The sequence below is a fragment of the Anolis sagrei genome, chromosome 3 (genome assembly GCF_037176765.1).
Source record: "Anolis sagrei isolate rAnoSag1 chromosome 3, rAnoSag1.mat, whole genome shotgun sequence".
Classification (NCBI taxonomy): Eukaryota; Metazoa; Chordata; class Lepidosauria; order Squamata; family Dactyloidae; genus Anolis; species Anolis sagrei.
In genome coordinates, this window is record NC_090023.1 from 15,397,449 (window position 1) to 15,425,092 (window position 27,644).

Sequence of the window (27,644 nt, forward strand, 5' to 3'; positions counted from 1 at the left end):
CTAGGCTTTGCTGTCTCCTCATGATGTGGCCAAGGTAACCAAAAAGGGTTACAAATAAGTTTTTCGTCAACTTTAGATTCAGTTTGGTTATTTGGGGTGCTGATTCAGAAAATTGCATTGGATAGGCCCCATCAGCTCTAGTTTCTTTCACAGAACATTTGCCATCTAGTATTCACCATCTGCTCGCCAACAGAAACTATATTTAATAAGCCGCGGCCCTGTAAGAGGGTTTCACAAGACCAGCCACTCTCGTTGCAACAGTGTAGTAACAGTGAGGTTGTGGGCCATATTTTAGTCCATGGACCACAGGTTGGGAACCACTGCTGTGTTTTACATGTCCCTAACTGTGATTGTGAATCCCCACTCAGTTGTGTAGCAGAAAGGGAGTGAGATCCTGCCATTTCATCAAAGTCTCTAGATTGTAATCCAAAATCATGCAACCCTCTCCTGTCCTCTACCTATTCTGGAAAATAACCAGCATCTACTGTTCCAGATATACAGACTTTTGAGCTTGACAGAGGTCTTCCTCCAGGCAAAAATTAGTGTGCAATTTGTAGCGTGCAACAATGAGTTCTTCAAAAACCTACCCCTACTTAGCAACATTAATACAAAAACAGGTTTTCAAATTAAATTTCAGGAAGGACGTTTCCCTTCCTTAGAATAAACTCCAGGAAATGGAAGTAGCAGGCAGGAAATTAGCTAAAAGCTAAAGTAAATAAAAGAAGGCATTCGACATCTCCGCTTTGGCTTTAAATGCCAAAAGGTATATATGGTCTCCTGAAGTGAAAACTCTATTAATCAAAGTTTTGATGAGGCCAGATTTCCTGTCTTCCAAAGTGCTGATTTGTAAGGAAGCCTGGATTAATCTCCTGCTGTCCCACTTTCTGAGCTGCTTTTAAAATGTCCCAGTTTTTCCTCTATTTTCCTCCCACTTTCCCCTTCAGCTTGGCTTATTTCAATGGCTACAAACTGAGTGCAAAATGCAAAAATAGTTTGTACTAAATCTTGGGAAGACAAATGCTGCTTATATAGGTCACCAGCCATAGGGATAATGACAATAACATGCACCACATTTTATGTAGAGGTTTAGGCATTTTCCCTTGAAGTGACTAGAATGACCTTGAAGGAGCTGGGGGTGGTAACGGCTGACAGGGAGCTCTGGTGTGGGCTGCTCCATGAGGTCACGAAGAGTCGGAGACGACTGAACGAATGAACAACAAAAGCATTTTCCAGCCATTTTTGGAGCAGTTTGATGAATCTAGGTCCCCTTTCAGATAATCCAGTTCAGAGCAGATATTGTGGATTATCTGCCTTGATATTCTGAGTTATATGGCTGTGTGGAAGGGCCCTAGGAGGGCTTGGAGAGAGATTTGGGTGCTGAGCTAGAATTCCAGGAAACCTGAGTCGCCTTCAGGCTGATATGGGCAGGATAGAAATGATGTAAACAAACAAACAAACAAACAAACAAATAAATAATCCCTATGTGGATGACCTCAGCCAAATAATATTTTCTCAGCCTCAGAGAAAAATAATGGAAAGCCCTTAAATAATCATTACCAAACACCATAATTTTGAGTCACGGATTGGGGCCTGGGACATAGTGGAACCAATCAGCCACTTTCTCCATCCCTGGTATAACTGGGTTATACTGGGTTATACTGTATAACAGGGTTATGCTGTATAACTACAGTATAACCCAAAGTTGTTGTCTAGATCACACAAGTTTATAGCTTCATGATGGACTCATTTCAACTCCATCCCAGCCAAACTACTTTGGATGTTGGTGGTTTGAATGTTAGACTATGACTTTGGAGTCCAGGTTTCAAATCCACACTCAGTCATTAAAATCCACCTGGTGACCTTGACTAAGTCATATTCTCTCAGCCTTAGAGGAAGAGAATAGGAAATCTCTTCTGATTAGTCCTTATCAAGAAAACCCATGGAGAGACATCTTAACTCAGAAACAACTTGAAAGCATGAAAGTATGGAAAAGTTGATGTGTGTCTTCAACTGGTTTCTGATTTATGGAAAACCTGTTATGGATTGTCCTTAGTAAGATGTGTCCACAGAGGGTTTGCCTTTGCCTCCTTCTGAGGTTGACAGAGTGTTTGTGACTTGCCCAGAGTCACTCAGTGGGTTTTCATGGCCAACCAGGGATTCAAATGCTGGTCTCAAGAGTTGTAATCCAATGCTCATGCCAAAATAAAAATGAGGCTAAGGATCAAATAGCTATTGGCAAACAGAAGACTCAGTTGTAAGTGGACACATTTAAGTGACACTGATGTGTTTCAGAAGGGCATCCTAGAATGTTTTGCAACATAAAGAATACAACATGAACATCCACATCTGTGGCTGATTTATAGAGAAAGACGTTCCAATGTTTTAAGGAGAAACAGGATGGACATCTATGTGGAACATGAAGTAGGTGCAGGTGTTTTAATAATGATGACCTTTGAGATCCTTTCCAATTCTACAATGCTAGTTGCTTTATGGCAGTGGTTCCCAACCTGTGGTCCACAAGAATGAAAATATGGTCCACTACCACTACTATTACTACATTGTTGCCTCAAAACCACGTGCCAACGAGAGCGACTAGTCTCACAAAACCCTCTTATAGTGCCAGGGCAAAGGGGAGGGGAGAGGCTGACTACCCATGAAAGATTACGACTAACACATCAGCTCTAGATTATTAAATATGGTTTTCTGTGGGCAAGCAGATGGTGACTACTGGATTTTTTTTAATGTCAGGAGCGGCTTAAGGAACTGCAAGTCACTTCTGGTGTGCAAGAATTGGTCATCTGCAAGGTCATTGCCCAAGGGACACCCAGATGCTTTGATGTTTTTAACATCCTTGTAGGAGGTTTCTCTCATGTCCCCGCATGGGGAGCTGGAGCTGACAGAGGGAGCTCATCCACACTCTCCCCAAATTCGAACCTCCAACCTGTCCATCTTCAGTCCTGCTGGCACAAGGGTTCAACCCATTGTGCCACCGGGGGCTCCAGCACTACTGGATGGCATAAGTTCTGTATCAGAAACTAGAGCTGATGTGGTCTGTCCAATGCAATTTTCTGGATCAGCACCCCAAATAACCAAACCGAATCTAAAATTGACCAAAAAAACTGATTCACAAGCCTTTTGGTACTAACGTTGGAGAGTGGTCCCTGGTCAAAGTGGTCACTGGTCAAAAAAATGTTGGGAACCACTGCTTCAGGGAATGGACCCTGCCGTTGGTTTGGCCCACAACTCCCATTTGCTTCCATTATGGTTAATGGTAAGGGATGGTGGATAATGTAGTTCCAAACATCCGGATTGCAAAAATGTCCCTGCTTGGCTTACACAGGAAACCAGTTATAAAGCCTACCATATAGATTATATTATAGGAAATGGAAATGACTGCATCCCCATCATCCCTAACCACTGACTGGGTTGGCTAGGGATGATGAGAAGTAGAGTCCAATATCATCTAAAGGACACACACTCCCTCACGCTGGAAGCTTTCCACTTTACTCTCTCTCTTTAAAAAAGAATGATGATGAAAAAGAATCCATTGCCATGGGAGACAGTGTAATAAAACAAAAATTTATTTTGATACAAAAATTAAATAGCAAAGTTTTTTTGTACAGTGATAAATTAGAAATTTACAATAGACGTAGATAACTCTTCTGTACAATCACCAACGAAGAGGAAAAGGCAGTGTCCATTTACTTTAAGGTTTTTTTTGGAGGGGAGAAGGGAACACAGGAACTGAGATCTGCAACACCAACCTTAGCACAAGTAACCAAAAAGAATGTACCTACACTTCAGAGGGTTGAAGAAACTTGAAGGGTGAAAACAAATACTTTTGCAGTTCAGTGGAAAAGGCGATACCTTAGGGGAATAAATCAAGGAAAGGTGAAAAAATTGCAAAGGAAGAAAAAGAATGGAAGGTGCTCAGGTCATTGGAACTTCACTTTGGACACAGAATCAGGCAGCTTTCCTAAGTCAACAAGTAATTGTTGACAAGGTTCTTTCTAACTTAAAGTGTGGCCTAAATATCCACCCAAGGGATCTGGTAGCGTGCTAAAATAATAATAATGGAGGAATAAGAAATGAGCTAGTCTTTAGACACTTTCTTTTGTCTTTTTTCAAAGACATACTTTCCAAGGAGATCTTCTTACATGGGATGGAGATGGTGCTCCCATTGGGGTATTGTGAGCTTTCCAGTCTGTATGGCTATGTTCCAGAAGCATACAGCCCAGAAAACTCACAGCAAGCCAGTGATTCTGGCCATGAAAGCCTTTGATAACACGGTGTTCCTATTGTTAGCTTGAAAAGGGACAGTCCACCCAAATGCTTCAAACCAGGTGCTATTGAAAGCAATTCAGTTGCATTTAAGAAGTAATTAGTGGCAAAATCAATTCAACAAGCAATTGATAACTCATTAAATTTGCTGTGGTGGGTTTTAAGTCAGAGGTATAATACATTCAGGCATATTAGGTGTTCAACCTATTTTGCACCTCGGAAAGCTCATTTAAAACTCAAGTCTGACATCAAGAGCATATCCACCACTTTACATATATGAAAGCCACCAATTACCACTGCAAGTAAGCATTACCACAATTTTAAAGAGCAAAGGAGTGGTTAGCCATAGCTCTCCATTACTGTTGCTTAGGAATGATGGGAGTTGTGATTCAACCCACACTAGTTTGGGCAGAGTAAGGAAACATAATGCAACCTCTGAGACCTCACAACTTCTGAGGATGCTTGTCACAGATGCAGGCAAAACATCAGGAGAGAATGCTGCTGGAACATGGCCATACAGCCCGGAAAACTCACAACAAACCAACATAATGCAATGCTGCTAGCTGAGCCTTCCTCAAGCCTGGTGCTTTCCAGGTGTGTTAGATTGCAGCAAATAGAGGGAAAGCTGGTTCAAGCGGTTAGTATCTTAATGCATTGACAGATATACCCATTTGGAATATGGTGCAGCATGTTTAGGGATGAGGGAGAAATTTTAAATGCAACACGAATTATTTGGTGCAACACAAATACATTGCAACTGTCTCCCAGTATCAAGAGCAAGGAAATTTGATTCCAGATGGAACATAAAAGCAATGCCATCTTAACTTTGCTAGACCATGTTGTTATTGCACAGGTGGAACAATTTCACTCTGGCATTTTCCAATATGCATTCCCTACCCTGACAAAGAGTGCATCTACACCAGGAATGGGCAAACTTGGGCCCTCCAGGTGTTTTGGGCTTGAATTCCCAATATTCCTGACAGCCGATAGTTGAAGTCCAAAACACCAGTAGGGCCCAAGTTTGCCCATGCCTGATCCACACTCTAGAATTAATGCAGTTTGACACTTCTTTAGCTGCCATGACTCAATGCTATGGATTACTGGAGATGTAGTTTGGTGAGTCACCACTGCTATTTGCCAGAGAAGACTAAAGATCTTTTAAAACAATGCATCCAATGTTTCCATGGCATTGAGTCAGTCAGAGTAGTACCAAAAAGCATTAATTATACAATGCAGATGCACCCCAGATTCAATGGGATTTATCATGAACAGGTAGATAAGCTGAATGACAGGAAGCCAAGCTGTTTTGTGCATGCTCTTACATGTCATTTGCCATAAGTATGTCTTAATCCAGGCAAGAAAAATAGATACAGAAATGCTTGCATAACTTTACCCTTCTTCCTGTTTTCCCTGAAAGCATGCCAGAAGATAAATGTGCCTGTTTGCACATCATCCATTGCTTCCCCTGGTGTTCTTCAAGTGTCAAAGTGACCCTATCGTTTCTGCAATGGAGACAGGCAGGAAATCCCTCTTCAACCTACAAACTAACACTGTGTCAATTTCATCACAGTGGCACTTGCCATTGCTAAATACAGGCAATCCCTGCTTATTGGGTAGGTTAGGCATTGTCAAAAATGGAAATGGTTGAAAAAGTGGATGGGAAAAAAACAGCATGCCAAATTAGAAAGGGGAAAAATGATATATGGTCAAAAAATTGGACCATGTGTCAAAAATATGGAAAATACAATTGAATGGATCGAGAAAAAGTAAGCTGTCAGGGTGCCTATACTTTGGTTGCAATATTGCACTCCATCAGGAAACCTGAAGAAGTGGCTAGTCATGAAAGCTCATGCTGAAATAAACCAGTTAGTCTGAAAAGTGCTACTTGTCGTCTCTTTCCTATCACACCTATTTTCCTATTTTTTAAAAAATTGTGTCAGGAGCTACTTGAGAAACTGCAATTCGCTTCTGGTGTGAGAGAATTGGCCGTCTGCAAGGACGTTGCCAAGGGAACGCTTGGATGTTTTGATGTTTTACCATCTTTGTGGGAGACTTCTCTCATGTCCCCTGTCAGCTGGAGCTGACAGAGGGAGCTTGACCCATTCTCCCAGCATTCAAAACCCTGATTTGTTGGTCAGGAGGCCTGCAGGCACAAGTGTTTAACCTATTGCGCCACTGGGGGGCTCAATTTTCCTATTTATGTTGCGGCTATCTCTTTGAAAACTGTTGCAAATATGAGAAATTCATAGCTCTAGCATTGCCATTGAGGGGGAGTAAAAGAAACTCCAGCATAATATTGGCAGCCCCCCCCCCCCCCCCCCCGCCAAAATAGCATTTTAAAAAGGCAAACGTGGCCACATTCCTTCATAGGTATAGACAGTGGCAGCCAACAAGATGATTCAAAAGAGGTACTTGAATGATCTTTGGAAGAGAAAAGGTGGCAACCCAAACTAGCATTGATATCATGTGCCCAAAGAAGGGAGGTCTCTCACACTAAATCACAAATAAGTGGTGCAAAACAAACTGGGTTTGTTTATATGAAGTACAGTCCAGGTTTTCCAGTTTTGCACTAACTTAAGCAGCAACAGGGAACAATAGCGTTATGTGGCTTGAAAAAGATTATATTTTTGGGTTGCAGTAATCAGAATGCTGCAGCCATAATGGCCATTGTAAAATAACCAACAGATATGCCTCCATTAACAAAGTTTCTGTGAAACTTTTACTGAACTATTTTGATACCTGCTCTTGCCTTCTCTTCCTTTATACAGTTGCAAATATTTTTAGCAGCATCAGTACTGGGGGAGGGAGAAGGAGGGCCACAGAGGAAGGCATTGGCAGGACCCACCTCTAAATAAATCTTACTAGGAAAGCCCTGTGATAGGTTTACGTTAGGGTTATTGTAAGTCAGAAACAGCTTGAAGGCACACAAAAAATGAGTTGCACTTGTATAATTCTGCTTATGCCGAATATATCCATGGCAGGAGGGCCAAAAAAGGGCAACCACATGTGTAAAGGAACTTACACAAGGATAACACACCCCAGGTTTATGGACAATCTAAGGCAGTGGTTCTCAATCTTCCTAATGCTGCGATTTTTTTGGTCGTGTCAGGAGCGACTTGAGAAACTGCAAGTCGCTTCTGGTGTGAGAGAATTGGCCGTCTGCAAGGACGTTGCCCAGGGGACGCCTGGATGATTTGATGTTTTTATCATCCTTGTGGGAGGCTTCTCTCATGTCCCCGCATGAAGAGCTGGAGCTGATAGAGGGAACTCATCCGCCTCTCCCCGGATTTGAACCTGCGACCTGTCGGTCTTCAGTCCTGCCCGCACAAGGGTTTAACCCACTGCACCACCGGGGGCTGCTGCGATGACAATACAGTTCCTAATGTTGTGGGGTTTTTTTCTGTGTCAGGAACAACTTGAGAAACACACCAGAAGCAACTTGCATGTTGTGGTGACCCTCGACCGTAACATTATTTTCGTTGCTACTTCATAACTATAATTTTGCTACTGTTATGAATTTTAATGTAAATATCAGATATGCAGGATGTTTTTTAATTCACTGGACCAAATTTGGCACAAATACCCAATACACCCAAATTTCAATATTGGTGGGGTTGGGGCGGGGGGTGATTGATTTTGTCATTTGGGAGTTGTAGTTGCTGGGATTTATAGTTCACCTACAAAGAGCATTCTGAACCCCACCAATGATGGCATTGAACCAAACTTGGCACACAGAACTCCCATGACCAACAGAAAACACTGGAAGGGTTTGGTGGGCATTGACCTTGAGTTTTAGAGTTGTAGTTCACCTACATCCAGAGAGCACTGTGGACTCAAACAATGATGGATCTGGACCAAACTTGGCACAAATACCCAATATGTCCAAATGTGAACACTGGTGGAGTTTGGGGAAAACAGACCTTGACATTTGGGAGTTGTAGTTGCTGGGATGTATAGTTCACCTATATGGGGCTCCATAGTCACCTACGGACCCACCCTGGAGGATTATCCTACTCGGTCAACGAGCAATCACCTAAGTAAGTAAGTATAGTTCACCTACAATCAAAGAGCATTCTGAACCCCACCAACGATAGAATTGGGCCAAATCTCCCACACAGAACCCTAATGACCAACAGAAAATACTGTATTTTCTGATGGTCTTTGTCGACCCCTCTGACACCCCCTTGAAACCCCTCCAGGAGTCCCAATCCCCAGGTTTGGAAATGCTGATATATGGCAGTCACCTCAAATTGGCCAGGCACTGTGAACAGGGTTACAATTACACTCCCATTTCTAAAATAAACATCTCAAATGCCTTACGTTTCCTCCCTGAATGTGAAAGTCAACGGAGAAGTTGACAACCATCCCACTCTGGCCGTGGTAGCCAGACACATCTCCAAACCTTGCTGCTTTACTTTCAAATCAGTCAATTCCTCAACTCTTTGGATCCTTTAAAAATGAGAAGGGGAGCAGACAATGGTCCCACTTTGGCAAGAGACAAAGAAAACCCCATCCACTTGCATTCTTCAACTGATAAAGGCAAGAAAGGCACTTTCATTCAAATGTTTTCAGTTGTCTCCCTATCTCATGGCTGGAGAATGTCCTCCTAATTGTAATTGACACACAAATTGTACAACCGATCCGTGCAAAGGCAAAGCTGCCAAAGAACTTAACATTTCAGTTGGGCCCAGACTGGCGTCAACACAGATGCAATCACGCCGAGCAAAATATATTAAGCTTTAATTGCTTAATGCAATGGGTTGGGGAGGGGGGCAGAGATCCAGATTAGTTTACTTGAAGGGGATAGAGAGAAGCGATTTGAAAAAAATTAAAAACCAAACCAAACAGGCTCTGAATAAGCCAATTGTCCAAAATGACCCTCCATTCACTTTTTCCTCATTAGCCCCATGCTGCAGACGGAAGGAGGGCTATAAAAATAAAAAAGGGGGGAATTTCTGAGGTGACCGGGACCCCAAGAATGCCACACCATGGAGTGGGGAAGAGTCTGGAAAATAACAAAATCACCTATCCAGGCTGTGGGGAGGGAGGGGGTGGCTAACAATTCGGGGAAGAGATAAGCTGAGATTGGCAGTTCAATCTTTTTAAAGCTCAAGTCAGGTTTCAGTTTCTAATTTTTTGGGGCCTCTGCTGATAAGATAAGAACTAATGCAATCAAAGAGGAATTTTACGCTCTTAAGCAAAGCTCCCCTGAAAGAAAGGGAGTCGCACAATTGGGCTAATGAGTTATAGAGTGGAGGACACCACACAAACACCATTAAAAGCAACAGTCAAAATGGGTTGCTTTGAATTTTCTGGGCTGTATGGCCATGTTCTGGAAGCATTCTCTCCTGATATTTTGCCCACATCTATGGCAGGCATCCTCAGAGGTTGAGGGGTCTGGGTTGTTGTATGTTTTTCAGGCTATGTGGCCATGTTCCAAAAGCATTCTCTCCTGACATTTTGCCCACATCTATGGCAGGCATCCTCAGAGGTTGAGGGGTCTGGGTTGTTGTATGTTTTTCATGCTGTGTGGCCATGTTCCAGAAGCATTCTCTCCTGACATTTTGCCCACATCTATGGCAGGCATCCTCAGAGGTTGAGGGGTCTGGGTTGTTGTATGTTTTTCAGGCTATGTGGCCATGTTCCAGAAGCATTCTCTCCTGACATTTTGCCCACATCTATGGCAGGTATCCTCAGAGGTTGAGGGGTCTGGGTTGTATGTTTTTCAGGCTGTATGGCCATGTTCCAGAAGCATTCTTTCCTGACATTTTGCCTGCATCTGTGGCAGGCATCCTCAGAGGTTGTGAGGTTGCTTGCCATAGATATAAGCAAAACGTCAGGAGAGAATGCTTCTGGAACATGGCCACACAGCCTGAAAAACTTACAACAACCCAGTGATTCTGGCCATGAAAGCCTTCGACAATACTTCTTGTTAATGTTTGGCAGTGGAATAGGCTGCAGGGTCTGTTGGAAACTAAGTAAGTGAGGTTTATATATCTGTGGAGTGTCCAGGGTGGGAGAAAGAACTGTTGTGTGTTTAAGACAAGTGTGAATGTTGCAATTAGCCACCTTGATTAGCATTAATGGTCTGCAATTTCAAAACCTGGCTAATTGCTGCCTGGGTGAATCCTTTATTGGGAAGTATTAGTTGGCCCTGATTGATTCTTGTCTGGAATTCACCTGATTTTTTAGTCTTGCTCTTTATTTACTGTTCTAATTTTAGAGGATTTTTTTTTAAAATGCTGGTAGCCAGATTTTGTTCATTTTCATGGTTTCCTTCTTTCTGCTGAAACTCCCCCAGGCAGCAACCAGCCAGGCTTTGAACCTGCAAGGCTATTCAATGCTAATCAAGGTGGCTAATTGCAACATTTACATTTGCCTCTAAGTGGCCAATTGAAACTTTCACACCTACCTTCAACAGACAAGGGTTCTTTTTCCCATCACTCCACAGATATATAAACCCAATTTTCCTAGTTTCCAACAGACCTCAAAACCTCTAAGGATGCCTGCCATCGATGTGGGCGAAACATCAGGAGATAATGCTTCTGGGACATGGCCATACATCTAGAAAACTCACAGCAACCCACTGATTCTGGCCATGAAAGCCTTCGACAACACAACAGTGAAAATGTTCCACTTTGTGTGCCATGAATGGCTATAAAATTGTAGGAATGAAAAGGTGATTGGCAGATTCAGACTAGCAGCATACTACAAAGCCCAATCACAACTGCATTATTTCAGGAGAAAGTTGGGATATAGGTCAAATGTATTTATGGGATTTTTTTATATATCTGTGGAATAATGTCCAGGGCAGGAGAAAGAACTGTCTGTTTGAAGCTGCAATGCTTTTCAATGCTAATCAAGGTGATCAATTGCAGCATTCATACTTGCCTCAAACAGACAAGAGTTCTTTCTCCCACCCTGGACATTATTCCACAGATAAAGAAACCCCACTTGTCTAATTTCCAACAGACCTCACAACTTCTGAGGATGCCTGCCATAGATGTGGGTGAAACATCAGGAGAGAATGCTTCTGGAAAATGGCCATACAGTCCGGAAAACTCACAGCAACCCACTGTATTAATTTTGCAATATAGGTGCACCCTCATTCTGCCATTTACAGTTTGAGATGACTACACCTGGAGGGCCCAAGTTTGCCCATGCCTAATCTACACTGTAGAATTGATGTCATTTGATGCCAATACATCTGGCACGGCTCCATGTCATAGAACTCTGGGATTTGTAGTTTGGTAAGGCCACATCACTCTTTTGCAGAAAAGGCTTGTAAAACTTCATATCCTGATTCCACAGCACTGAGCCATGCTAGTTGAAGTGGTGTCAATCTGTATTAATTCTGCAGTACAGATGCACCTTCATCCTGCCATTTGGTGCATCAAATGGCTATATCATCCAGGACTATGCCATGCAGCTACTCTAAACATGGAGCATCAAATCTCAGGCAGGTTAAAATATTCAGTTTATGAAAATACTGAATTTCTGGAAAGCAAAGCGCAAGGCTGCATGGATAACTCTGTCGTCAGCGGAGTTAGGAAACTAGCCTGATAATTAATTCAACCCTGCAGGCTTTTACTTTTGTTGGCAGGCCTTTCATACATAAACGGCTCAGTTTACCAGACCTCCTTGAACCACGCCTATGCTGCAGGGTCCCACCCTCTGCAATTGAAAACACTACCAGGGGCTCTGCATAAGACGTGGGTAGAAACCCATAGCGCATGACAGTTCAGCCACAGAGCCAATGGTTTTAAAGGACAGGGGGCTGGATTCCAACAAACAGAACTAAATTGAGCTCCCCTTCAAGATATTGTTGGGCAGCATAGCCAATTCAATGGAGTTTTGGGCATTGCATTTCAACACAATGCTTTGTATGTGGAATAAATGGAAGCTTGAGAAGAACTGACTTGTCCTAATGCCTTCAATAGGAACCTCCATCTAAGGGTGCATCTATGCTGCAGAATTAATACAATTTGATACCTCCCTGAGAAGTGACTCAATGTTATATTAGAGTTGTAGTTTTACAAGGTCTTCTCTGCCAAAGAGCACTGGTGTCATCGCAAATTCCATAGCATTGAGCATAGTAGTTTAAGAAGTGTCAAACTGTGTTGAATCTACAGTGTAGAAGAGGCGCTACCCTACAGCCCAGGATCTGATACCAGTTTATCTGCTAAGAGTCTACACTGCCAGATAATCTGGGTTAAACAGAAAATCTGGGATCAGATCCTGGGATATAGGGCAGTGAAGATCAAGCCTAAGTCATTTTGCCAGTCCACCCATTTCAGAGCCTAAGGGTACATCTACAATGTTGAATTAATGCAGGTTTAACACCACTTCAGCTTCCATGGCTCAGTGTAACTCTACAATGCAATGTATCCATGTATTGTAACTCAAGGATACAATACAAGGATACAAAGGATAGTGTGAATTGGAGTTGGCTTGAAGGCACTTCATAGCAATATTTGGCTTAAGCATGGGCACAGAACAACTGGATCATATATTTTCACAACCAGTCTTTGTGGCAGTCCTGGGTACTACCAGAAGTACGCAACCACATAGAGAAGTGGTTCTCAACCTGTGGGTCCCCAGGTGTTTTGGCCTACAACTCCCAGAAATCCCAGTCAGTTTTTCCAACTGTTACGATTTTCTGGGAGGTGAAGGCCAAAACATCTGGGGACCCACAGATTGAGAACCACTGTCAGAGTGCCTAATTTGAACATCTACTACCACCTTTGACATTCCATCTTATAACTTAAAGCAGGCTCTGTGGCTCCAACAACAGCCAGCTTTCCCCTCTTAACTGCTGCTTGCTTTGTTGACCATCTAGTTCAGTGGTTCTCAACCTGGGGTCCCCAGATGTTTTTGGCCTACAACTTCCAGAAATCCCAGCCGGTTTACCAGCTGTTAGGATTTCTGGGAGTTGAAGGCCAACAACATCTGGGGACCCCAGGTTGAGAACCACTGATCTAGTTGGATTAAGAGCTCTGTAGAATCTGACAGCTTGCATAGCCCTGTCTGATATTGTAAGGTAATAAAAAATAAATATTGCCATGGTATAGGAACCAATATGGAACATAAACTTCTGCCCTCCTGGGGGCAGACCTCTGGATTACAAGTTTCCTGAAGATGGCAACTATTTGCTCCCCGCAAGAGTTCTCTACACCACTAGATATGTTTGCCCTCTGAATTCTTTCCTTTTTTGCACTGAGATATGGCTAAATACATGATCTGTGAAGAAGGCTAAAGGAGAATTTAAGACAAGAGAAAGAGAGAAGGCACATTTTGCGTTATAGAAGGACGGTGCAAAGTTCCACAGTTTCTCAAGGCGCAAGGACGCTGCTTTACGACAGAAGTCCCAGGGGGTGCTGAGGTTTGTTTTCACAGCTTTCTGAAGCCGTGGAAGGCTTTCGTGTTTCCTTTTCAGGAGCTCTGCTCAACCATTCGCAGTGCACGGATCCTTGCGGTGGGGCCTTCTCTGCCCAAGTAATCCCCAAATTCTGCAGAACTGCCAAGATCCTGTCTGATTCCTCTCCCAGATCAACTACTTCTGCTCTGCTGTGCAGGCAACTCTTCTCACACCGGGAGGGAGAAAAGGAGAAGCAGAGACTGCCCACTGGCAACGTTTGCATTTCTATACCACAGTCTCATTCCCCTTCCCAGGCTTCACCCACCCGTTGGATCTTTTCTCCCCTCGTTTTACCCTCCCTGAGTTCACCAGTCTGTTGGAGCACTTCTGCCAGGTGTGCAGCGTTTTGGCTGACCAGATCCACATGCCCGACGTGATGCCCACGAGCAGGCACATGAAAATCTTGAGCATTTCCACAGCCATGTTGGAGTAATCCGCTGAATAGCGGAAGATCGTCCAATTGGAGATTTCGTAAAAGTAACAAGCAATGACGCAGGTAGCTGGGACGGTGTAGAGCACCGAAAAGACCCCGATTTTCACCATGAGCCGCTCCAGCTTGTCCGTTTTGGTCCCGTCCTTCTGAAGGTTGGACCGGATTTTAAATAAAGCCACCAAGCCAGCTGCAATGAAAAGAGTCCCGATCACCAAATAGGTGAAAAGGGGAGCCACAACAAAACCCGTCAGTGCATCCAAGTTCTGGTTTCCGACATAACAAAGTCCAGTCAGCTCGTCTGCATCCACCAGTCTCATGATCAAAATGACAATTGTTTTCACTGCTGGGATGGCCCAAGCTGCTATATGGAAATAGGAGCTGTGCATTTCGATGGCCTCGTGACCCCACTTGAGTCCGGCAGCCAGAAACCACGTCAATGTCAGGATCACCCACCAGATGGAGCTCGCCATCCCAAAAAAGTACATCAGCAGGAAAATTATAGCACATCCTGTGTTCTTAAGGCCCTCTTGGATAAGAACGGGTGCGTCTGCCTCTTCAAAATCGCAGGAAATCCTCTCCCGGCCGACTGTCAGTCGGACAATATAAGCAATGCTATAAATATTGTAGCACATACTCAGAAATATAATGGGGCGCTCAGGGTAGGAAAAGCGAGAGGAGTCAATCAGAAAGGTCAAGACTGTGAAGGCAGTGGAAATGAAGCACAGGCTGGCCCAGACGGCCATCCAAATGTCGGTGAACACCTTGGCCGATCGGCTGTAGAGACCAGCATCGTAGCCACACTTGAGCACGCAGTTCAGGCTCCGTTTGACCCAGATGTATTGGTCAGAATTGGTACCAAAGCTCTGGCATTCCTCCCCAGGATGAAGGAGTGTTTTGCTGTGGATGGGCACCTCTTCATCCCCTGGGCCTTCCATGCACATATGGTTATGGTCATTCTGGGGTGGGAACTTGCTGCAGTTCAAACTTTCCGGCCAAGAGAAACCAAATTCCTTCAAGACGGGCTCACATCGCCTTTTGACCGAGAGACACATGCCACCACAGGATCCAATGGGGATGTCAATCTTTTCTGTGCACATGGGAACATAGACTGAGCAGAGGAAAAACTGCAAGAGAGAAAGGACAAGAAGGTATCAGCACATTATACATGTACATTATGCTCTCTTACCTTGGGTTAAAGCAAAGTTTAGAGAAGCTACCCAGGAAATGGAACCCCCCCCCCCAAAAAAAAAAACCCCAAACTCTGGCTGTCTATAGAAGATAGCACACAATGGCTTAGATGTCTGCTATATAAAAGTCTAGAATAAAAGGATTCTAGACTTTTATTTGTTGTTAAAGACTTTCATGACTGGAATCATTGGGTTGGGTTGTTGTAGGTTTTTTCAGGCTATATGGCCATGGTCTAGAGGCATTCTCTCCTGATGTTTTGCCTGCATCTATGGCAAGTATCCTCAGAGGTAGTGAGGTCTGTTGGATTTCCAACAGCCAACAACCCAGTGATTCTGGCCATGAAAGCTTTCGACAATCATTGGGTTGTTGTGAGTTTTCTGGGCTAAATGGCCATGTTACAGAAGCATTCTCTCCTGATGTTTAGTCCACATCTATGGCAGGCAACCCAGACCACTCAACCTCTGAGGATGCCTGCCATAGGTGTGGGTGAAACGTCAGGAGAGAATTCTTCTGGAACATGGCTATATAGCCCAGAAAACTCAAAGCAACACATCTTCTTGCTCTGTTTGTGTATGTGTGTGTGTGTGTGAATGAGATGAAGAGAGAACACACATATGTGAAAACAGCTGTACCAGTTCCAACAGGGGGAAAAAAAAATCAGATTCCAGTTAGGCAATAGGTTTATTATCATGATCCACCATGAAGAATGGGCAAGTTTTCACTTTCTCGGGATTTGACATTAAGCTAGCCTACTGAACAATTTTGCAGGACTCAAAAGCATACATCCTTTCCTTTGAGTGGTAAAAATATCACTCTGCTCATAGGCAGTTTTAGCCAGGACTATAATCTTAATCGGATAGAGCACTGTAGTTTACCAAACAAAATGGGAACTTTAGTCTTTAATAATGCAAAAACAAAGAATTTTGTAAAAACAATGCAGGAGAGGAAAGAAAATGGACAAAAATTATCTCCAGTTCTTTAATGTGTCTGTTCTTTTAACTGACCAAGAATCACTTTAGATAGATATGCAATAGAACCAATTGGTCAGGTGTTTTAGTCTGTACTGTTTGTGCCTGGAGTCAAAATAACTCCAAAGACAACAGATCTCATATTATGTTATCTTGGAAACTAAGCAGGATCAGCCATGGTTAGTACTTGGATGGGAGTTTGATAAAGACTATCAGATGGCATGCTTTCAGCGAGAGTTCAGAGGAGGGAAATGACACAGTCACCTCTGAGTAATACTGGTGGAAGAAAATCCTATGAAATTAGTGGGGTTGCCATAAGTTGATAGGCAACTTGAAGGTGTGTACAGTACACATATGCTGCTTGCTGCAGATGAGAACATCTAGACATCAACCTTTTGGACATATCAATGCTGTACTGATTAAATCAACACAGACTGCAACTCCCATGAGATCAGAATGACCAATAGGATGATAAGAGCATCAAATCATCCGGGCGTCCCCTGGGCAACGTCCTTGCAGACGGCCAATTCTCTCACACCAGAAGCAACTTGCAGTCACTCCTGACACGACAAAAAAAAAAAGAATGACCAATGGTGAAGGATGATGATGATGATATGATAATCATCATCATAATCATCTGTATTTATATCCCACCATCATCTCCCAAAAGGGACTCGGGGCAGCTTACAAGGCACTGCAAGTAAACAGTAAGTGAGTAAAAAACAGTATTACATAAAGTTACAAAAACAACCGCTATTAACACATAAAATAAAAACACAGTTTAAAACACAGACTATCTAGCTGCCTTCAAATCACAAGTGCCAAAATGTCAACCTCATATGGGCCCATTTCAGCCTTCTTGAGGCCAAAAGCCTGCTTAAAAATCCACGTTTTTATGCAAATTGCAGTCAGACACTGGAAAGGTCACATACTGCCCAAACCTGATTTTAGATTGACCTTACTCCCAACATACAATTTGTCCGTGTGCAGGGAGTCAGAACGTGCCCAACCACAAAGATTCAACCTGGATCCATTTTTGATTAATTTTATGCTGGCACCAGGAGTAACTGGAATCAACTGAGAGCCAGAGAGATATGGGACTATCATTATGAAATACATATTTTATCCCAACAGACTTTGAGGCCCTTTCAAGGGCTTTGAGAAAGATTGGCTTCTGCTATGTTGGATTTATAGTACAATATTAAGCATGTTTAGGAGTAAGTCCCGCTGCGTTTGGTTTTGGAAAAAGCCAAAGCACGTAATTCAGAAGTGGCGAAGAGTTCTTGAAAGTTTTGTCGGGGTGGAAATAAATCTTAAGTGTTTTACTGCTCCCATTTCGCAGATATGAACTGAGGTCAAGAGGCAGTAGTCCAAGCTCAGAAGAGCTGCAAATCAAACGTCAAGTCTGAAGCCAAGTTTCTCAAATGGAAGCCAAGTATATAAACAGCTACACACTTTCGATGCTGGAAAGAAGTAAAGAACATTTTTAGGCCAGCAAAATGGGATGTTTCAGAGATTCACTATATTTTTCAGGCCACAAATTATTCATGGTGGGATAGTAAAAATATTGGTGGGCTACTCACTTGTTGGTTCCTATTAGGAGATCTGTTTGTTTGTTTTTTAATTTTAAAGCAGCGTTTCTCAACCTGGGGTCAGGACCTCTTGGGGGGTCCTGAGCGGGGTGTCAGAGGGGCTGTCAAAGGCCATGAGAAAACACAGTATTTTTTGTTGGTCACGGGGGTTCTATGAAGGAAGTTTGGCCCAATTCTAGCACTGGTGGGATTCAGAATGCTCTTTGGTTGTAGGTGAACTATAAATCCCAGGAACTACAACTCCCAAATGTCAAGGTCTATTTTCCCCAAACTCCACCAGTGTTCACATTTGGACATATTGAGGATTTGTGGCAAGTTTGGTCCAGATCCATCATTGTTTGAGTCCACAGAGCTCTCTGGATGTAGGTGAACTACAACTCCAAAACTCAAGGTCAATGCCCACCAAACCCTACAAGAATTTTTTGTAGGTCATGGGATTCTGTGTGACAAGGTTGGTTCAATTCCATTGTTGGCGGAGTTCATAATGCCCTTTAGTTGTGAACTATAAATCACAGCTACTACAACTTCCAAATCTCAAGGTCTATTTTCCCCAAACTCGACACACACCACCCCCCCAACCCCACCAGTATTGATTTGAGCATAATAGGTATTTGTGCCAAATTTGGTCCAATGAAGGAAAATACATCTTACATATCAGATGTTTATGTTATAGAATCATAGAGTTGGAAGAGACCTCATGGGCCATCCAGTCCAACCCCCTGCCAAGAAGCAGGAAAACTGCATTCAAAGCACCCCTGACAGATGGCCATCCAGCCTCTGTTTAAAAGTTTCCAAAGAAGGAGCCTCCACCACACTCCGGGGCAGAGAGTTCCACTGCTGAACAGCTCTCACAGTCAAGAAATTCTTCCTAATGTTCAGATGGAATCTCCTTTCTTGTAGTTTGAAGTCATTGTTCCGCGTCCTAGTCTCCAGGGAAGCAGAAAACAAGCTTGCTTCCTCCTCCCTATGACTTTCCTTCACATATTTATACATGGCTATCATGTCTTCTCTTCTTCAGGGTAAACATGCCTAGCTCTTTAAGCCTCTCCTCATAGGGCTTGTTCTTCAGACCCTTCATCATTTTAGTAGCCCTCCTCTGGACACATTCCAGCTTGTTAATATCTCTCTCCAATTGTGGTGCTATTGTTATGATTCATAACAGTTATGAAGTAGCAACAAAAATAATTGTATGGTTGGGGGTCACCACAACATGAGGAACTGTATTAAGGGGTTGTGGCATTAGGAAGGTACGGAACTACTGTTTTAGAGAGTGAATTTATTGAGCCTGGGAACAGCTCAGTCGCCTATTTCTTCAGTACATTCTGTCTTCCTGCATCAAGAAGCCAACGTGAAGATCCTCTCCCCAACTGGTGTGAAAATTACTGGCATACTTAAGACATAGTTGTTTCTCGTTTTTGTTTGCGAGCTCCAATTCAGCACATACTCTCCGGTGTGAGTTGCAGTCCAAATTCCTAAGCTGCCAGAAGGAACATACACTTGGACAGGGATAACCTGCCAATCTGCAACTTGGAAAAAAAAATGAAGCCAACTTGGGTTCATCGTGTCAAGCCAACTGCATGTGTAAATTAACCTCAGGAGGGAAAGGGGGGGGAAAGGGAGGAGGCAGAGGAGATCTTTGGAATACTGTGTTTTGGCCATGTAAGCAAGCAGGCCCTTCTGGACTAAAGTGTTACTCTAACTTAGTTTCCTATCTGCAAATTCACACCCAATGGAGAAGTTCACCTTAGGGAAGTTCTTTCTTGTGCATCTACTCAGCCCTTTATTTTTACGAAGGCTGAGAAACTGGTATAATGGTCAGCAATAATAATAAAAGCAAAGGCACAGTCCTGTTAGTCTACAATAACAATATGAAAAGGGTCTTGTAACACTTAAAATCATAGAGCTGGAAGAGACCTCATGGGCCATCCAGTCCAACCCCAATCTGCCAAGAAGCAAGAAAATCACATTCAAAGCACCCCCCACAGATGGCCATCCAGCCTCTGCTTGAAAGCCTCCACCACAGTCCAGGGCAGAGAGTTCCACTGCTGAACACCTCTCACAGTTAGGAAATTCTTCCTCGTGTTCAGGTGGAGACTAATTGAGAAAAGGAATTTGGTAGCAAGGAAGAGGGGCCAACCAAGGGCAAGATGGATGGATGGTATTCTTGAAGTGACTGGCTTGACCCTGAAGGAGCTGGGAGTGGTGATGGCCAACAGGGAGCTCTGGCGTGGTCTGGTCCATGATAAATAAACAATGAAGCATGTGCTTTGATGGACTAAGACTACGAAAACCTATGCTACTAACTTTATCCTCTCAATTAGTCTCAGATGTGCTACAATAACTCTTTGCATAATAATAAAAACATTACAATATTTATTTTCACTGTATTGTCGAGGGCTTTCACAGGCCACAATCACTGGTTTGCTGTGAGTTTTCCAGGCTGTATGGCCATGTTCCAGAAGTATTCTCTCCTGACGTTTCACCCACATTTATGGCAGGCATCCTCAAAGGTTGTGAAGCAGCCAGTAAATAAAGCGCAAGACTCGAAAAGCAGGGGAATTCCAGACAAGAATCAATCAGGGCCAGCTAACACCTCACAAAAACTGATCCCCAGGAAGCAACTAGCCAGGCCTTGAAGCTGCAAGGCCATTCAATGCTAATCAAGCTTGCCAATTGCAACATTCAAACAGACAAGAGTTCTTTCTCCCACCCTGGACATCATTCCAGATATATAATATGCACTTGCCTAGTTTCCAACAGACCTTACAGCCTCTGAGGATGCCTGCCACAGATGCAGGTGAAACATCAGGAGAGAATGCTTGTGGAACATGATCATACAGCCCAGAAAACTCACAGCAACCTATTCCTTATCACTGTTTGTAAACCGTTTTGAGTGCAAGGCATGGTAGCAAACAAACAAACTAGAAGTATGACTTAAAGAGTTTGGAGATATTTCTTTTTAAACCACTACTCATTAAATTGCCCACGTAGTGGATTCTGGGAACTGTGGCAGTTTGCTAAATTGCTTTTCTAGACTTCATTTTAGACACACTTAATATAGGGAGACCAAGGTTCAAATCCCTACTCACTGACCTTGGGGAAGCGACATATTCAAACAGAACAGAGCAAGTAGGAGCCCTGAACACAGGAACTTCTTGTAGGACAAGCAAAATATAAACGTAAGCAATTCATCTGTTTAAACACACACACTGGAACTGTTACATTAAGCACCTGAGTTTCGAGTCTTGAGTAAACCACTAAGTTCTCCTGTTTTTTAAAGAAGCAACCTTAACAGAAAACAAATTAAATCTATAGCGATACAAGGCAAGAAGATGATGTGGGAAAAGGGGACAAGGGGTAGAAATCTTACCCATTTAATGCACCTGCTATTTTATTTAGTTTGGAAGGGACAAATGGTGTTTTTAAAAGCCAAAGTACCTATGAGACATCGGAATGCTATCATAGTATCCTTTTTGCCAAGAAAAAAATAAAATTAATCCATGGTCTGATTCCTTCTGCTGCCATGAAATCCTTGGCTAAAGCTCTTTCCGTTTTCATATTTTTCCTGTCTCCTGAAAGTCAGCCACTACTACCTCTTGTGCCAGGCAGTGCAGAGGCGGAGCGAGCTTGTTAAGACAGCTTGCAGACTGTGCTGCCTTTTTCCCATGCCATAGTGGCAGGACTCCTCCACAGAACAGTCATGCTGCCTGGGGGGAAATGATGGGACTTGAAGTCCAAAAGGTAACTCATGTTGGAGCTCTGTTCCTTGATCCTCATTGCCACAACAGGGGAGAACTTATAAGTGTGGTTTGCTGGGAAACATGATTCTAAGGCAGTGGTTCCCAACTGTTTCTCCTCCAGGTGTTTTAAACTTCAACTCCCAGAATTCTCAGTCAGTTTACCAGCTGTTACGGATTATGGGAGCTGAAGTCCAAAACACCTAGAGGACCAAAGGTTGGGAACCACTGCTCTAAGGGGATGGTATGCCAAAAATTGATGAAGGAAGAGTAATGTAACTCTGGGAAGTGGGGAGATAGGTAAAGATTTTCCCCTGATATTAAGTCCAGCCATGTTGAACTCTGAGAGTTGGTGCTCATCTCCATTTCTAAGCCAAAGAGCCAGCATTGTCCATAGACATCTCCAAGGTCATGTGGCTGACATGACTGCATAGAGCGCCGTTACCTTCCCGCTGGAGTGGTATCAATTGATCTACTCACATTTGCATGTTTTCAAACTGATAGGTTGGCAGAAGCTGGGCTAACAGCGGGAGTTCATGTCGCTCTCCAGATTTGAAACTGTGACCTTTCCGTAAGCAAGTTCACCAGCTCATCTGTTTAAACACTGCACCACTGGGGAGATAGTAGGGGTGTAAAGCAAGTTCTCGCTGCACTGCAAAATCCTTTTCCATACAGCAAAGTGATAGCTGATCCTTCCTGTTTCAATGAGACAGTGAAACTGCTCTGGATTTTAGTCTGAACTTTCAAACAATTCTCCAAAGTATAGGATGGGATTTGCCACCTGGGATAGTTTCTTGAAAGTGTGGACTAGACCAAGGATGGACCCCAATAATATAGATATTCCTGCTTTATAGATTACAGCACCCTTAGTTCAGGTTTTAGAGCCTTAAATTTCGCAAAAAAAAAAAAAAAAAGTCCAAATTAGCACTTGGCCTGTAAGAATATCCCATTCCCCATCAACCAGAATGCTGTAATTTTGCAATATCTATCCCTGTACGTGTTTGAGGATCTGCTACGTTGGGATAGCAAAGGGACAGAGAATATACCTTTTACACTTGACTTTGTATATGTTTTTGTAGAGTTGAAGGGATTCACTCCTTGATAGAAGAATAATAACATCTGTATAGGGAAATCAGATAGGCTAGTTTGAAGAGCAGTAACTTGCCCTAATGGGTGGAACTGCCAGAAAACAAACTTTTAAGCTTCAAGAATCCTCAAACTACATACCTGTACTGTTAAGTAACCCTACCTTTTAGAAACTACAATTCCCAAAATTCCCAGCTGTAATAGTTTGTTATACATCTTGATTCTCACTCTGCCTTAATACAGTACAAAAAGATAGGAGGTAATAACTAATTGCTGTTCTAGACAGGCCCTATTGTCCCAGGATCTAATCCCAGGTTTTCTGCTTTAGCCTGGATTATATGAGTCCACACTGCCAGATAATGGTACATAGGGTCTGTGCAGAAGGGCCTTAAGAGAGTCCCAGAAAATGGTAACAATCTCCTGCTCTGGTTGTATACGGACCAGATCTAAATCACAACAGTGCTGGTCTCTGAAAGGCAACAGCTCCTTTAAGTTCCACATCTTTGCCTTCCAAAACTACAGGAACTTAGAAAGGTTAGGAATATCCAAGAGCAACAAGGGCTAACTAAAGGCAAGTTCCCAAATATAACTTTGGGCCCACATTACAAAAAGAGGACAGGTGGAGCGGAAAAGGTAGGATTCACAACTGGGAACACCACAAAACAGCCTTGGATGGTTAAGTACAAAAAAGGGGAGAGACAGAAAACATGAGACTAAACACTTTGGAAAATGAAGTGCTAGACTCTCTTTCTCTGGAGGTTAAGAAGAGGTCCAATGACCATCTTTCAGGAGTGCTTTGATGGTGTATTCCTACATGGTCCCTTCCAAGTCTAGGATGCTATGAACATGACGAAACAAGGCAAACAGAAAGAACCATGATCTCCCAGGCTCCCATTGTCATTTGGGCTCCAAAACTATGGAAGTGTGCCTATGTATTGCTCTCAGTATCTCACCTGCTTCATATGGAATCTGCTACAAAACAGGAGTTTTATTTGTTGACTTCCAGGGTCAGAGAAGCAGAAGCAAAAACAGAAGAACTGCCTGCCTCAGGGAAGCGTGCTTGCTCCATTAATGTTTAACATCTACACAAATGATCAGCCACTGCCAGAAGGGACAGAGCCGTTTCATCTATGCTGACGATCATCCCATCACTGCTCAAGCAGGGGGCTTTGAAATGGTTGAAAAGAAGCTCTCCAAAGCTCTAGGTGCCCTTACTGCCTATTATAGGGGACACCTGCTCAATCCTAATCCATCTAAAACACAGACATGTGCTTTTCACCTTAAGAACATACAAGCATCTCGAGCTCTGGGGATTATCTGGGAAGGAATCCCACTGGAGCATTGCAGCATACCCAAATACCTGAGAGTTACCCTGGACCATGCTCTGACCTACAAGAAGAACTGTTTGAATTTCAAGCAAAAAGTGGGTACTAGAAATAATAACATACAAAAGCTGACTGGCACAACCTGGGGATCACAACCAGACACAGTGAAGACATCTGCCCTTGCACTTTGCTACTCTGTTGCTAAATACTCATGTCCAATGTGGAACACATCTCACCATATTAAAACAGTGGATGTGGCTCTTAATGAGACATGCCGCATTATCACAGGATGTTTACGCCAAACACCACTGGATATTATTATTATTATTATTATTATTATCATTATGGCCACCAGGGGAGCTATCGCTTCACTGTCCATTTGTGACACTGATGGAGTACTTCCTCTTTCTTTGCACGCTTGCTGGAGATTTTATGGCATTGTAAATTAGTTAAATTAGCCTCCCCACATAAGCAGTATCTAAATTTCCTACTTGACAGATGCAACAGCAAGCTGGACGAATGGTCGGAAGTTCACTCCGACCCGGGCTGGCTTTGAACTCATGACCTTTCGATCAGTAGTGATCTTAATGCAGCTGACTCCCAGCCAGTTGCACCACAGTCCCTAAGATCTACAGAGATACTTGCAGGAACACCTCAGCAAACAAGAGTCCAAAAGTGGCAGGCTAAAACTCAGCACCTCAATCAGTAGCTGAGACCAGATGAGGGACTCCTTCCTGGGCAAACAGAAAAGTGGATGCTCTGGCTACAAAGTGGAGTCCATGACATGCGAGTGTGGACAAGAGCACATCACAAACACCTTACTCCAATGTAGTCTGAGCCCTGCCACATGCACAATGGAGGACCTTCTCACAACCACAGCAGAGGCACTCCAAGTAGCCAGCTACTGGTTAAAGGACATTTAGCATCATGCCAAGTTTTCAAAATCTTCGAGTCCCATCGTCCTTTGGGCTCCAAAACTACGGAAGTGTGCGTATGTGTCACTCTTTGCTCTCCGCAGAATGCGCCAGCTTCAGACTCCGACACACCTGATCCCCCCAAAGCCTTCTGTCTGGAAACACCCAGGGGCGGATTAGGCTCTCCTTGGCTCCCATGGCCACAAGCGAAAGCCTGCGGAAGGCGCACCGTTTTTCTTCATCCCTGCTGGCAAAGAGCCAGCCTTGGTTGGGTTACACAGGGCATGGCAAGAGCATGAAGGACACAAAGATCAGGGCATGGAGAGGACCTGGGGATCCCTACTTAGAGCATGTGCAGAGTAGCACTTTTGAAGCATGTACAGAAGGCTTGCCCTGATTCACTCCAGCCTGGCTTCCTCACCAATGAGGATGAGTCCAAATTAGACTCTGGGGTCCATAAGAAAGCAATATATTCCTATATCTATATCTATATAAATTCTCTGTTCGTTTTGAGTGACATATTTTTTGAATTATTTATTATTATTATTTCTTGTTGTTTTATAATTTTATCCCAGTTTTGAGTGACTTCGTAACTCAAACACCACTGGACTAATTGCAGCCAAATCTGACACCTATAAGACACCTACTAATCCAAGGAGTGACCATCACTCAAAAAATTGATTTTGTCATTTGGGAGTTGTAGTTGCTGGGATTTATAGTTCACCTACAATTAAAGAGCATTCTGAACTCCACCAACGATAGAATTGAACCAAACTTGGCACACAAAACTCCCCTGACCAATAGAAAACACTATAAGGGTTTGGTGGGCATTGACCTTGAGTTTGGGAGTTGTAGTTCACCTACGTCCAGTGAACTCAAACAATGATGGATCTTGACCAAACTTGGCACGAATCTTCAATATGTCCAAATGTGAACACGGGTGGAGTTTGGGGAAAACAGACCTTGACATTTGGGAGTTGTAGTTCCTGGGATTTTGCTACTATTAGGAATCGTAATGTAAATATCTGATATGCAGGATATATTTTCATTTCTTGTATCAAATTTGGCACAAATACCCGATACACCCAAATTTAAATACTGGTGAGGTTGGGGGGGATTGATTTTGTCATTTGGGAGTTGTAGTCGCTGGGATTTATAGTTCACCTATAATCAAAGAGAACTCTGAACTCCACCAATGATGGAAATGAACCAAACTTGGCACACAGAACTCCCATGACCATCAGAAAATACTGGAAGGGTTTGGTGGGCATTGACCTTGAGTTTTGGAGTTGTAGTTCACCAACATCCAGAGAGAACTGTGAACTGAAACAAAGATGGATCTTGACCAAACTTGGCACGAATCTTCATTATGTCCAAATATGGATACTGGTGGAGTTTGGGAAAAATAGACCTTGACATTTGGGAGTTGTAGTTGCTGAGATGTTTAGTTCACCTGCAATCAAAGAGCATTCTGAACTCCACCAACGATGGAATTGAACCAAACTTGGCAAACCGAACTCCCCAGAAAATACTGGAAGGATTTGGTGGGCATTGACCTTGAGTTTGGGAGTTGTAGTCCACCTACATCCAGAGAACACTATGGACTCAAACACTATTGAACGAAACTTGGCACACAGGACTCCCATGTTCAACAGAAAACCCTGGAAAGATTTGGTGAGCATTGACCTTGAGTTTGGGAGTTGTAGTCCACCTACATCCCAAGAACAGTATGGGGATGGATCTGGACCAAACTTGGCAGGAATACTCAATATGCCCAAATGTGAACATGGGTGAGAAAAATAGACCTTGTCATATGGGAGTTGTAGTTACTGGGATTTATAGTTCACCTGCAATCAAAGAGGATTCTGAACTCAATCTCAAACAATGATGGATCTGGACCAAACTTGGCATGAATACTCAATATGCCCAAATGTGAAAATGGGTGGAGTTTGGGAAAAATAGACCTTGACATTTGGGAGTTGTGGTTACTGGGATTTATAGTTCACCTGCAATCAAAGAGGATTCTGAACTCCACCAATGACGGAATTGAACCAAACTTGGCACACAGAACTCCCATGACTAACAGAAAATACTGTGTTTTCTGGTGGTCTTTGGCGACCCTTGAGTTATGATGTCCCTCAAAATGAACAGAGCATAGATAGGTAGATAGATAGATAGATGAGAGAGAGAAAGGGAGAGAGAGAGAGAGGTGCCCACCTGCAGCTGGCTGGAGCACCCGTACTGGATGAGCGGGGTGAAGGTGGTGAGCTGGAGCTCGGCGTCGGTCTGGAGGTCGTGCCCGACCAGGTTGGGCATCTTGGTGACGTTGTAGCCCAGGTTCTGGCACATGGGGATGCGGATGGGGTCGCAGCGGCGCTCCTCCTCGTCGCCGAAGCCCCGCGCGCCCTCCCCGGCCCCCAGGGCCAGGGCCCAGAGCAGACGGAGGAGGAGCAGGCGCCCCCCACGGGCCATGGCCCACCCGCCAGACCCACCGCCCGCCCCACCGCCTTCGCCTCCTTCGCCTCCGGATCCGGCTCCTTCCCCGCTCCGCTCGCTTCTCTTGCGCTCCCAGCGCGCGTCTGGCTGAGCCAGGCACTCGGGAGGGGGTTCCAAGCCAGGCGGGCCCTGATTGGAGGGACAGCCATGCGCCGTGGCCAATGGGCGCCTGGAAGGCGTGGCCAGCTCGCCCAAGGGGGTGGTGG

At 43.7% G+C, this 27,644-nt stretch overlaps 1 protein-coding gene across 1 annotated transcript; it reads right to left on the minus strand.

The window, feature by feature from the left end:
* Positions 1 to 9,005: 9,005 nt before the first annotated feature.
* On the minus strand, positions 9,006 to 27,529 carry FZD4 (frizzled class receptor 4). The gene is made up of 2 exons (XM_060771136.2): positions 27,160 to 27,529; positions 9,006 to 15,256 (listed from the first exon to the last, which is right to left on the minus strand). Exons 1-2 carry the CDS (start codon positions 27,412 to 27,414, stop codon positions 13,925 to 13,927), a joined length of 1,587 nt encoding a protein of 528 aa, XP_060627119.2. The 5' UTR covers positions 27,415 to 27,529; the 3' UTR covers positions 9,006 to 13,924.
* Positions 27,530 to 27,644: the final 115 nt, after the last annotated feature.